At 44.4% G+C, this 13862-nt stretch overlaps 1 protein-coding gene and 1 long non-coding RNA gene across 5 annotated transcripts in view; one reads left to right on the top strand and one right to left on the bottom strand.

Moving 5' to 3' along the window:
• The window catches only part of LOC139023449 (uncharacterized), a 763591-nt gene that overhangs the window by 712922 nt on the left and 36807 nt on the right, over nt 1–13862 (top strand). The gene's annotated exons all lie outside the window — the stretch shown is intronic.
• LOC111957132 (phosphatase and actin regulator 1-like) overlaps nt 1–13862 on the bottom strand; it is an 85555-nt gene that overhangs the window by 47856 nt on the left and 23837 nt on the right. For 2 of the 4 annotated variants that reach the window (XM_070436638.1, XM_070436639.1), the window contains exon 1: nt 6751–7459. The exons of the other annotated variants lie outside the window; for them this stretch is intronic. In XM_070436638.1, the coding sequence (XP_070292739.1) occupies nt 6751–7060 (310 nt within the window). In that variant the 5' untranslated portion in view covers nt 7061–7459. Of the gene's footprint in view, nt 1–6750; nt 7460–13862 lie in introns of those variants that run through there. 4 annotated transcript variants of the gene reach the window in all.

Raw genomic sequence — 13862 nt, 5'->3', positions numbered from 1 at the left:
CTTGCTCCAGTCAATTTTTAAAAATCATGAAGAAAGCCTGCTCATTAAAACTCTTATCTTACGAATTAAGCATGGGTTTGTTTTAGGAACCTTAGTATTTTCAACAGCAACAGCACACATGGTCACTTAAATCATTACAGAAAACACCAACCGCAGAATATTTACGTGGAACGTTTGTCAATATCAAATCAGGGTAGATTTCTCTGGACATTTGGGCAGGTGGGCGAGTTAATCAACTGGGTAAGATTCATAGAATTACAATACATTTTAAAATACATCAGACACCGGCTTTAACAAACACCAGTTGATATCACCAATCAAGATCATTTCACTGTAAAGAGGTTTAGACATAAGGTGCATCAGAGAAGAAATTGCATCACAGAGAGCAGAGGGGGGGGGGTCTATAACAGCCAATCTCAGTTGTAGAGAGACCCTTTGAAACCTCAAGATTCAAAGCAAGAAATTCCAACTGTTTACAAATAGTTTCAAATAGCCACACTTACAAGTAATTTAGTCTTTACATATAGCCACACCCACCTTAACTCCATCAGTGCGATATACATTGTAACCATTTATACAACAAAAGAAGAATAACTAGGCACCTCTTTAACCTTGCACTGCTTCTCTGTAAGAGACCTACTGCAAGTGAGTTTCCAGACAATACAGTCATTTAAAACCAGACTTAGTAACAAGTTCGTACTGTTCACATCATGACACAAATACATAGGCACTTGGATGAGTGGACCGAGTGAAAAAGAGCGAGTTCCTGCAGACACAATGTCTAATGGAGGGGAAAGCACATTGTTGCTGGGTGAGTACATCTGACAATGTTCATTTTCTCCAGAGTTCAGTAAAGTCAATGCGCAAAGAAATACCATAAATTATCTCTTTCTCTGAGAGATGTAAGAGAGAGGCCAAGGAAAGGTAAGGGTAGAGAGGGACTGACTATGTATGTATGTATGCTGACCACACCACTTGCGTGCGCATGTTGATTTTGTCCACCCATAGATCCGCTCTGGACACGCAGGTTGAAATATCAAAACAAACTCTGAACCAACTATATTAAYTTGGGAACATTAAAAAAGCATTAAACATTTATGGCAATTTAGCTAGCTAGCTTGCTGTTGCTAGCTAATTTGTCCTGGGATAGAAACATTGGGTTGTTATTTTACCTGAAATACAAAAGGGCCTCTACTCCAACAATTCATCCACAGATAAAAGGGTAAACCGAGTCCTTCAGGTTTCTTCTTTGGATGTTATGGCAGTTGGCAACCAACTTTAAGATGCATTACCACCACCAACTGGACTGGAGTGTGGCCCTCAGTTCATCTTTCAAATCACCCATGTGGGTATATGCTCCTAAAAACCAATGAGGAGATGGGAGACGTGGGAMTTGCAGTGCGTCAAACAGAACCAAGTCCTATTTTAGCGCATGGAATGCAGACGCTCGTTGATGTGTGCGAGCAGTGTGGGTGCGATGATTGAATAAGATGTACATGTAGATGTATTTTTCAGCACACGTGACGCGGGCGGTGTGGTCAGCATGTGGTCTCAATGGGTGTGTGCGTGTGTGAGTAGATTGGGGGTGGGGTCGATTTGAGAGAACAGGTTGGGGATTATTGAGCTGCCGCTGACAGCCAGGTGGAGAGCGAAAAGGAGAGGCTTGAAAGAGAGACACTCCGCAGAGGGAAAGCAGAGGATAGAACCCAGGCCTGCCAGAGAGGGGGTTACTTTGGTAAACGACAAGTAGGGAAGTGCAAACAGTGATTAAAAGAATTGTTGAGGGGGACCCGCGATCTTTACAACAGCAGAACTAAATTTGCACTACACCACAAGGAAAGTGTAGATTTGCTCCACCATAAATGAATAGGTTATTAGTAGGTTAAAAACTACTAGGCACAGACAAACGACTTGACATGCTGCCATGGGGCGGAGAGAAYATTTAGAAATTGTATAACTATACTGAACAAAAATATAAATGCAACATGTAAAGTGCTGGTCCCACGTTTCATGAGCTGAAATAAAAATTTAAGGGCCCAGAATCTTTTCCATATGCACTAAAAGCTTATTTTTCTCAAATTGTGAACAAATTTGTTTACATCCCTGTTAKTGAGAATTTCTCCTTTGCCAAGATAATCCATCCACCTGACAGGTGTGGTATATCAAGAAGCGGATTAAACAGCATGATCATTACACAGGTGCACCTTGTGCTGGGGATAATAAAAGGCCTCTAAAATGTGCAGTTTTGTCAAAACACAATGCCACAGATGTCTTCAGTTGAGGGAGTGTGCAATTGGCATGCTGACTGCAGGAATGTCCACCAGAGCTGTTGCCAGAAAATGTAATGTTAATTTCTCTACCATAAGCCGCCTCCAACGTTTTAGATAATTTGGCAGTACGTCCAACCGGCCTCATAACCGTAGACCACGTGTAACCACRCCAGCCCTGGATCTCCACATCCGGCTTCTTCACCTGCGGGATCGTCTGAGACCAGTCACCCGGACGGCTGATGAAACTGAGGAGTTTTTCAATCTGTAATAAAGCCTGGATTTAGCTCCCCAGTGGCTGGGCCTTTGCCCTCCCAGGCCCACCTATGGYTGTGCCACTGCCCAGTAATGTGAAATCTATAGAAAGGGAGATACCTAGTTAGTTGTAAACTGAATGCATTTAACTGAAATGTGTCTTCCACATTTAACCCWACCCCTCTGAATCAGAGAGGTGCTGGGGGCTGCCATAATCGACATCCACGTCGTCGGCGCCCAGGTAACAGTGGGTTAACTGCCTTGCTCAGGGGCAAAACAACAGATTTTTACCTTGTCAGCTCAGGGATTTGATCCAGCAACCTTTTGGTTACTGGCCCAATGCTCTAACCACTAGATTAGGGCCCAATGAATTAATTTCAATTGACGGACTTCCTTATATGAACTAACTCAGTCAAATCTTWGAAATTGTTGCATTAATAGTTTTGTTCAGTATAATTTCATGCACTTTCAAGACTCATTTTGCCATGGGGTGGAGAGAAATGACCCGTTTTTAATATGATATCTGATGATCAATGGGGGCCTCCCGGTCAGTAATTCGACCATGATTACTACAAGTTCAGATCGCCCCAAAAAAACTAAATGTTTTAAATTGCACCTTGTGTATTCAACTAGTAACAGTAAGTTGAGACACCAACAGTTGCTAAAAAGTATTATGATGCGGGGGAATTGGGGATACCAATTGGGGATACCAAAGTCAGATGAGCGTGGCAGAAAGAGTTGGTGATTTTTTWAAATTGCCTACAGCATAAATAAACTCATTGTGAATAAATCAAAGTCTATCAAAACGGCAGATAAAAAAACAAAAACAAGTAGAAGACAATGATCATGTGACCACTAAAGAAGTGGGCCATGTTCTCCCCTGCCTCTCAATCTGACGGTTTAAAAAAAGATGAAGCAATGCAGTCTTTCAAGAAGCATGCTGAATCCAAGTCAACACAACAGGGGGGGTAAGGTTGTCTAAACAGATCCCAGTCTACTGTTGTAGCCTACTGTACGCTACAATATACACAACTCTGTTGGTAAATGGCTGACCCTGGCCGTGACCCCACTCTCGGAGGATGTCTCGGGGAGTTTGGAAATGTTTTTTGCATATCTCATTCACACATGCGTATAACACACACTTGTAGATGTGTGAAATAGGAAATAAGCACCCACCAAATGATCACACACACAGGCTACAGAAGCAGTAATTAAGCCCATAAACAACCAACCTACAGTCTGGCCTATAACAGTTCCATAGTGATAATTATATTATATACTGCCCTGATGAGAGCCATGCAATCTGCCACTTCAGTTATCACTAGGCTACTTTCTGTAAAAGTGATAACTGGTTGCTACATGGGGCTGTATTTCAGATGTATGAGATGACCTCTAGCTCGGGGACAGGAGACAGTGCGTCAGTCACTACAGTGTCACACCACCACAGCGTTCATAATTCAAATGACATCACTGCAGGAGCTCCACTGGGGTTAAGGTTATATGGTATAGCACAGTGTTTCCAAAACTAGGTCCTGGAGACCTTGAGGGATGCACAATTTGTTTTTTTCCCCTAGCACTACACAGCGGATTCAAATTATCAAAGACTAATGAGTTGAATATTTAAGTCAGCTGTGTAGCGCTAGGGCAAAAAACAAAACGTTCACCCTTTCGGGGTGACCAGGACTGAGTTTAGGAAACACTGCTCCAGCAAGATTCATTCAGAACCAAGGCGGACATGAATGCAGTGAAACCAGTAACACAGACCATTACTCAAATGCACGGCCTGACGCCTCATAGCCACTATCCTGCCACAGCTCTGTCTAGAAATAGATCAAATTCAATGCTAATTGAATCCAGGTGATGTTTCAAATGAAGTTCAAAAAGAAAAACAGAATTCACTAACCATTGTCAACTCTGCATTTGAGACAACAGCCAGCCGCACACTTCCTAGTCTTGTAGACATGGATGCAAATTGAAAGTGACAGTTTATTTTTCATCCGTGTTTGCTGAAAGCTCCCATAGCTGCCCGTTAACGTGCCAAACATCCTCGAGACATCCTTCAGAACTCATCATATTGCGTGAGCAGCAGCCAAATGAATAAAAAGTACTTTGCAGCAAAGTCAAAGTTACACTCTTCTTCCAACTCAACAAAAACTCTCAAGAGAAAGCTACAAAGACTGTGTCAGAATAAGATAAAAGGGCTTTAGACTGTAGGCTACTACATCACTAGTGTTTCTTTACCAGCATGTATTCCCTGATAAACACATTTCTTTACCAGCATGTATTCCCTGATAAACACTATACTCCTCTGGCCAGTTACCCAGAACCAGAGTGCCAGATTTAGCCTAGTCCTTGAACGAATATTAATCTGGGTACTGGAAACTGGACCCTCATGTTTTTTTACATCATAATCATATTGGCTTCATGCAGGGTTAGGGTGGGGTGGGGTAGAGTGGAACAGCACAGCAGGGGACTGAGAATGACCACTTCAGGTGCTACTCAGTAGGAGGAGAGGATTTTGGGTAGTGGAGTCAGGCATTTGGGGGGGAGCAGGCTCTTGGCCAATTCTACACCACACCAGGAACCTGCTCCAAAAATACCTGTCAAACACACTACACAAATATAATTTCTCTAAGTCTACAATGCCATGTAGCTATTCTACTGTAGCTGCTGCTACATCGTTTCATACCGCTCTTTGCCAGAAATAATACATTGTAGCTGCCTGTTTTTCATGATGCATTTGTTTGACCCACTACACATRGTTTTGCACTATGGGATGTTGTTACAAATTGTTGCATTTTGAAATGTGTCCCTAATGCAACAGAATGAGTTAAGTGAGTAAGTAGTTTAAGCACGTTAACCCTCGCAAGGCTGCCGACCTAGACGGCATTCCAAGCCACATCCTCAGAGCATGCACAGACCAGCTGGCTGGAGTATTTACAGGCATATTCAATCTCGCCATATCCCGGTCTGGTGGACATCTTGAAGCAAGTGGGGACAACATTGTTCCTGTCCCCAAGAAAGTGAAGGTAACTGAACTAAATGACCATTGTCCCGTAGCATTCACTTTTGTCATCATAAAGTGCYTTGAGAGGCTAGTTTAGGACCATGTTACCTCCACCTAACCCGCCACAATTTGTATATCGCCCCAACAGATCCACGGACGACGCAATCGCCATTGCACTGCCCTATCCCACCCGGACAAGAAAAATACCTATGTAAGAATGCTGTTCATCGACTACAGCGCAGCCTTCAACACCATAGTGCCCTCTAAGCTCAGTGACCAAGGTCTGAACCCCTCCCTGCGCAACTGGGTCCTGGACTTCCTGATGGGCCAACCACAGGTGGTGAAGGTAGGCAACAACACCTCCGCCATGCTGATCCTCATCACCAGGGCCACACGGCCTGCCCTCCAGGTCATCTACAGTACCCGGTGTCACAGGAAGGCCAAGAAAATCATCAAATACCTCAGCCACCCGAGCCACGGCCTGTTCACCCCGCTACCATCTAGAAGGCTGAGACAGTACAGGTGCATCAAAGCTGGGACCAAGAGATTGAGAAACAGCTTCCATCTTCAGGCCATCAGACCCTTAGAGTCACGACTAGCACAGTACCCTGCCCTGAACCTTAGTCACTGTTCCCAGCTGGCTACTACTCACTACTCTGCCCTGCACCTTAGAGACTGCTGCCCAATGTACATAGTCATTGAACACTTCACTTTAATTAATGTTTACAAGCCGTTTCACCCTCTTCGTGTATTCTAGTCATGGCTTATATATATATATATATTGAAGGCATTAATGCACTGTTGCAGTGAAATGGTTGTTTGTAGCTCCATCTGCGATAACAGTTTCAAATCCGTTAACGCCACCAATAAACTTTGATTTACTAATGACGGCAGTGTAAATAATATGGTAAAGAAGGTAGCCTACAGAGCATAGCCTCCTCGATTACACAGAGCAATGCAGTCAAGCCTCAACTGGAATTGTTGCGCGCCTGTGATTGATGTTACCAGGATTAAATACGTCAAGACATTTTCACCTCATATCTCTAGGATATATATTTGCGGAATGGACAAACAAGAACGCATGTGCCCTCCCCTCCCGATTGAGCGTGCTCAATGAAACCAGCGTTTGTTTGATGGCCAGCAGAGATGAAGCGAGACTATGTGCCACAATCAATGACTGTATATGGGCATAATGCATCCATATGCAGCTAGACTACTCACCGTCCTGGGTTTCGTTCCCGCGACTGCAGTTGCTGCAAATGTGTTTGATCTCTTTTCCGATGTGACAGTGTATCATGAAGGGCATATTGTTATTCTGGTGATGCTGGTGGTTGGTTTGCTGATGCKTGGTTTGTTGCCCTTTCTTATTGTTGTTGAGAGACATCATTCTGACCAGGTAAAATGCCTTCTTCGGTTTCTCCACCGCCACGGGCATATTGTTTTCCATGTAGCCTGTGTTGTTGAACCAACTCGCATGCATGGTGGTGGGCGCAGTATCCGCCGCCATGGGGTAGTTGCCCGATTTGAACATGGATAGACGAAAATTAATTTGCGTCTAAACGCAAGGCATACGGGGACGTGGTTTTAAACGAACGGCTCCCTAAACGAACGGCTCCCCGATTCCTACCTGACCTCAACCAATCGCAAGGCTTTCGATCTTGAGCGCTTCCTTATTAAACCCCTTCTTCTCTTCTATCAACGACGTCAGATATAATATTRTAAATTCCAAACCTGGACCTGAATTCCGATCTCGCTCACTCACACCGGGCTGCCTCCGCAATGCCAAGGGCAGAATTCAAAACCACGGATATTATTATACTATGATGTAGACCATTGCTGCTATAGGCTACTTTGCAGCTTGTCCCAAAAGAATGACTGATAGTGAAATAGAGTGAGTGAATTGCTGTGCCTGTCTCTCCCTCAATACCCATCCTCGTCTGCAAAACTAATCCGCAAGTGAGCATATGATTGGCTACCTACCCAGTGCGCACCCCTGCAGTAATATAGTCTACAGACAGAAAGAAAGTAACGCTTTTGAACCAAATCCCAAGACTTGATAATGACATGAATGATTATAGGCTCCAACTATAGGCCTACATGATAGTTTGGATAGAGAACTTTCTCATACTTGATTGGACAGGCAATTATACTCCAATTGGACACAATTCACGCTGAAAAGGTAATGCAATGCTCTTTATTACAGTTCAGATGCAATTCACTGCTGATCTTGTTATGATAGTGTTAAATATTCATCCTAAGAGACAGTATGATAAAATGTGCCGTTATAGCAAAACACACACACACACACACTGCTGGAGAGGAGAGATATTAAAATGTTTGTGCACGAAGCAAAATTATCTTGTCATTTTAGAAGAAATTTAATTAGTAGCCTGCTTACTTTAATTAATGTATCTATCTGCCATTGTGCCAACTATCCTTGTAATATACATAGATAGATAGTCATTAGCCCTAATGTTCCTGGCAAGAATATTCAATAGGCCTATAGCTCATCCTTTTTAGCAATAAACTAGGCACCAGCTACGGTCTCTTCATGGGTTTGGGCTACATCACACATGTCCTTCAATGAACATATATTCAGTGGTGTAAAGTACTTAAGTAAAAATACTTAAATACTACTTAAGTAGTTTTTTGGGGTATCTGTACTTTACTATTCATATTTTTGACAACATTTACTTTTACTTCACTACATTCCTAAAGAAAATAATGTACTTTTTACTCAATACATTTTCCTTGACACCCAAAAGTACTCAATACATTTTGAATGCTTAGCAGGACAGGGAAATGGTCCAATTCACAGAAATATCAAGAGAACACGTGGTCATCCCTACTGTCTCTGATCTGTCAGACTCACCAAACACAAATGCATAATTTGTAAATGATGTTGAAGTGTGCCACTGGCTATCTGTACATTTTCAAAACAAGAAAATGGTGCAGTCTGCTTTGCTAAATATAAGGAAGTTTAAATGATTTCTACTTTTAGTTTTACGTTTGATACTTAAGTATATTTTTGCAATTATTAGGCTCCTGGAAAGGAGGTGGAGAGCCATGGTATATGCCAGAGGAGGCTGGTGAGTGGAGGACGGCTCATAATAATGAATGGAATGGAGTGAATGGAATGGTATCAAACACATGGGAAACAAGGTGTTTGATGTGTTTGAGACCATTTCCTTTAATTTCGTTCCAGCCATTACTATGAGACTGTCCTCCCCATTTGAAGTGCTGCCCAATGCTCGAAAGGGGGACAAGTCAAGAAAGTAAATCATGATGCAAGTCATGGGAGGGAGGGAGGGAGGGGGTGCACAGTCATGGGATCTATCATATCATACCAAGTGCACTATACCAGTGCGTCATGCCGTTTTTTCAAATCCTGAAAGAGGAGATAGATCTCGTCCTCTGATATATCAATCTAGACTTGCAACAGGAGAGTTCGGTATAGCCTGTCGTGCGTAATGGCCAACGCAGCCATCCCATAGCCATGCAGTCCCTTCCCCTTGTACTCTGAATCTCGATCCTCACAAAGTTAAACTCCAGAAGTTAAATGAGGCAGTAATAAGGCTGCAGCTTTAATATAGGGAAGATACCTAAAGGTCTCCATGGTATTTTCAATCATGTTTCAGGCTGTAAATCTTTTTGCTGTGTGTGTGGTGCCTTTGATGTTTCTCTCAATGAACTGTGGCTTATTCCAGTGACATCAAAGCCCCTATCTGAAATGAGGGACAAAGGCACCTGATTTTCCAACTGCTGCCACAGGTCAATGCGGTGGAGTCAATGCCCTTGGCCGTTTTTCGATTACAGAATTTCACCATGTGCTATTCCCACCACCCTTTGGGTCGATGGACAGTAAGGTTCTCTACACTCCCAGACTCTTGTCAGATAGTATTTATGGAGTTCCAGGTGTGAACAGGGAGTACAGGAGGGGACTAAGCACACACCTCTGTGGGGCCCCTGTGTTGAGGGTCAGAGTGGCGTAGGTGATGTTGCCTATCTTCACCACCTGGGGTCGGCCCGTCAGGAATTCCAGGATCCAGTTGCAGAGGGAGGTGTTCAGATCCAGAGTCCTAAGCTTGGTGATGAGCTTGGAGGGGACAATGGTTTTGAATGCTAAACTGTAGTCAATGAACAGCATTCTCGCATAGGTATTCCTTTTATCTAGGTGGGTGAGGGCAGTGTGGAGAGCAATTGAGATTGTGTCATCTATGGATCTGTTGGGGTGGTGTGCAAATGGGAGTGGGTCTAGGGTGTCTGGGATGGTGGAGTTAATGTGTGCAATAACCAGCCCCTGTGGGGATCACAGACTGGAACAAGGAGAGGTTGAAAATGACTCTGAATATGCCTGCCGGCTGTTCTGCACATGATCTGAGAACGCACCCTGGAATACCATCGGGCCCCGCGGCCTTGCGGGTGTTGACCTGATTAAAGGCCTTTCTCACGTCGGCCTCGGAGAGCGAGATCACCCAATCCTCTGGCTCGGTGACGGCCCTCACACCCGGCACAATGTTGTTGTCAAACGTGCATAAAATGCATAGAGTTCATCTGGTAGAGAGGCATCGTTGGGCAGATCAAGGTTGGGTCTTCCTTTGTAATCAACTGTAGCCCTGGCCACATGCGTTGGAGCCTGTGTATTATGATTCCACCTGTATTGTCCTTTTGCTCATTTGATGACTGCGGAGGTCATAGTGGGACTTGTACTTATTCCTGTCCTCAGCCGTAGCCTCCGTGTTGTCTACCATAGCTCTGTGTGCAATAGCCCTGTCCTTTAGTTTAGCGCCAACCTCAGTCCTTACAGGAATCATTGAAGTGAGACACCAGCCCTCACATAAATAGAGAGATGAAGTACACAGACATATAGGCCTTGCATTGTTGGGTTTTGAGTTTGCAAGAACGGCATTTCACTGTACTTGAGCATGTGACATTAAAAACTTTCAACTTGAACCTTGAGGCAGCACAGTGTTTAAAGCTGCATGCCCCTATCAGTGTGTCTCTATGCAGCTCCAGTGTTAGCTGTTGGCCCACATGACGCATGACATCATTCTTATGTAACAACAAGCTGTGGATAGGGCCCAACCACATAACTTGTGCTCATTCATGGGAAAACAAACCAAGGATGTTTTATATTCATTTTTGTCTCGGAGCAAGGTAGTTTATTTTTTAGCTACAAGTAGTGTTTCTTGAAGGAAAAAAAAAACTTTTAGGCAGAGATTTTTGAAGTGACTTTGCTTAGACTTAATTTGATACTTTAGATGTAAAAGGCTGTGGACAAGGCCCATACCAAGGCCCATACCGTRGAAATGCATTTGGTCACATATTCCCTCTACAGCAGGGCAGGCACTACACCAACACTGCCACAGTCTTAAATAACCTACACCAGCATTCAAACCTATGTTCATCAAGTACAGTATTCTGATTAGTATATTATATTTAAATTATTTCGCTTGTTTGATAGAGTTTTGCATTTACAACATAAGTAGAGTATGACACTATGATTGCTCTTTTAGTTTATTTTGCACATTGTGTGTGTATTTTAGTTTCTGACTGTACTGGATATTGTTTGTGCTTTATGCAGTACTACTGCTACCATGTCTCACCTCATTAATCGGTTATTTTCTTTGATGTAATAATGTAAATGAGTCTAACCAGCCTCTCCAGTTTCCCTAGACCGATTATGTTTCTGTCCGCAGCACGCTACTCTCCAAAAAACCCTGTATTAGAAAACATACTGTTCTGTACAGTCGGTTTGTCCAAGTGGATTGGAATAGTCACTCATCCAGACAGAGAAGTACATCAAATCAAATCAAATCAAATTTTATTAGTCACATACACATGGTTAGCAGATGTTAATGCGAGTGTAGCGAAATGCTTGTGCTTCTAGTTCCGACAATGCAGTAATAACCAACAGTAATCTAACCTAACAATTCCACAACTACTACCTTACACACACACACAAGTGTAAAGGGATAAAGAATATGTACATAAAGATATATGAATGAGAGGTGGTACAGAACGGCATGGCAGATGCAGTAGATGGTATAGAGTACGGTATATACGTATGAGATGAGTACTGTAGGGTATGTAAACATAAAGTGGCATAGTTTAAAGTGGCTAGTGGTACATGTATTGCATAAAGATGGCAAGATGCAGTAGATGATATAGAGTACAGTATAATAACATATGAGATGGGTAATGTAGGTATGTAAACATTGTATTAAAGTGGCATTGTTAAAGTGGCTAGTGGTACATTTTACATAATTCCATCAATTCCCATTTTTAAAGTGGCTGGAGTTGAGTCAGTATGTTGGCAGCGGCCGCTAAATGTTAGTGGTGGCTGTTTAACAGTCTGATGGCCTTGAGATAGAAGCTGTTTTTCAGTCTCTCGGTCCCTGCTTTGATGCACCTGTACTGACCTCGCCTTCTGGATGATAGCGGGGTGAACAGGCAGTGGCTTGGGTGGTTGTTGTCCTTGATGATCTTTATGGCCTTCCTGTTACATCGGGTGGTGTAGGTGTCCTGGAGGGCAGGTAGTTTGCCCCTGGTGATGCGTTCTGCAGACCTCACTACCCTCTGGAGAGCCTTACGGTTGGGGCGGAGCAGTTGCCGTACCAGGCGGTGATACAGCCCGACAGGATGCTCTCGATTGTGCATCTGTAGAAGTTTGTGAGTGCTTTTGGTGACAAGCCGAATTTCTTCAGCCTCCTGAGGTTGAAGAGGCGCCTGCTGCGCCTTCTTCACAACGCTGTCTGTGTGGGTGGACCAATTCAGTTTGTCCGTGATGTGTACACCGAGGAACTTAAAACTTTCCACCTTCTCCACTACTGAACCGCGCATTGGGATAGGGGGTGCTCCCTCTGCTGTTTCCTGAAGTCCACAATCATCTCCTTTGTTTTTGTGACGTTGAGTGTGAGGTATTTTTCCTGACACCACACTCCGAGGCCCTCACCTCTCCCTGTAGGCCGTCTCGTCGTTGTTGGTAATCAAGCCTACCACTGTAGTGTCATCCGCAAACTTGATGATTGAGCTGGAGGCGTGCATGGCCACGCAGTCGTGGGTGAACAGGGAGTACAGGAGAGGGCTCAGAACGCACCCTTGTGGGGCCCAGTGTTGAGGATCAGCGGGGTGGAGATGTTGTTACCTACCCTCACCACCTGGGGGCGGCCCGTCAGGAAGTCCAGGACCCAGTTGCACAGGGCCGGGTCGAGAACCAGGGTCTCGAGCTTGATGACGAGTTTGGAGGGTACTATGGTGTTAAATGCTGAGCTAATCGATGAACAGCATTCTCACATGGGTATTCCTCTTGTCCAGATGGGTTAGGCAGTGTGCAGTGTGGTTGCGATTGCGTCGTCTGTGGACCTATTGGTCGGAAGCAAATTGGAGTGGGTCTAGGGTGGTCCGGTAGGGTGGAGGTGATATGGTCCTTGACTAGTCCTCAAAGCACTTCATGATGACGGAAGTGAGTGCTACGGGGCGGTAGTCGTTTAGCTCAGTTACCTTAGCTTTCTTGGGAACAGGAACAATGGTGGCCCCTTGAAGCATGTGGGAACAGCAGACTGGGATAAGGATTGATTGAAATGTCCGTAAACACACCAGCCAGCTGGTCTTGCGCATGCTCTGAGGACGCGGCTGGGAATGCCGTCTGGGCCTGCAGCCTTGCGAGGGTTAACACGTTTAAATGTTTTACTCACCTCGGCTGCAGTGAAGGAGAGCCCGCAGGTTTTGGTAGGGGGCCGTGTCAGTGGCACTGTATTGTCCTCAAAGCGGCAAAAAAGTTGTTTAGCCTGTCTGGGAGCAAGACATCCTGGTCCGCGACGGGGCTGGTTTTCTTTGTAATCATGATTGACTGTAGACCCTGCCACATACCTCTTGTGTCTGAGCTGTTGAATTGCGACTCGATTTTGTCTCTGTACTGAGACTTAGCCTGTTTGATTGCCTTGCGGAGAGAATAGCTACACTGTTTGATTCGGTCATGCTTCCGGTCACCTTGCCCTGGTTAAAAGCAGTGGTTCGCGCTTTAGTTTCACGCGAATGCTGCCGTCAATCCACGGTTTCTGGTTTGGGAATGTTTTATCGTTGCTGTGGGTACGACATCGTCAATGCACTTCCTAATGAACTCGCTCACCGAATCAGCATATTCGTCAATATTGTTGTTGGACGCGATGCGGAACATATTCCAATCCGCGTGATCGAAGCAGTCTTGAAGCGTGGATTCAGATTGGTCGGACCAGCGTTGAATATGAATTTATCTGTTAGAGCTAATACCTAGGCCGAGACAGTACACTGTACACACTGTACAGTCCCGCTGCTGTGTTATGAGTGGGGTT

This window comes from Salvelinus sp. IW2-2015, linkage group LG32 (genome assembly GCF_002910315.2).
Source record: "Salvelinus sp. IW2-2015 linkage group LG32, ASM291031v2, whole genome shotgun sequence".
In the NCBI taxonomy this organism is placed as follows: Eukaryota; Metazoa; Chordata; class Actinopteri; order Salmoniformes; family Salmonidae; genus Salvelinus; species Salvelinus sp. IW2-2015.
Note: the sequence above shows the minus strand (reverse complement) of the source record. Positions and strands in the feature narration are given on the sequence as shown.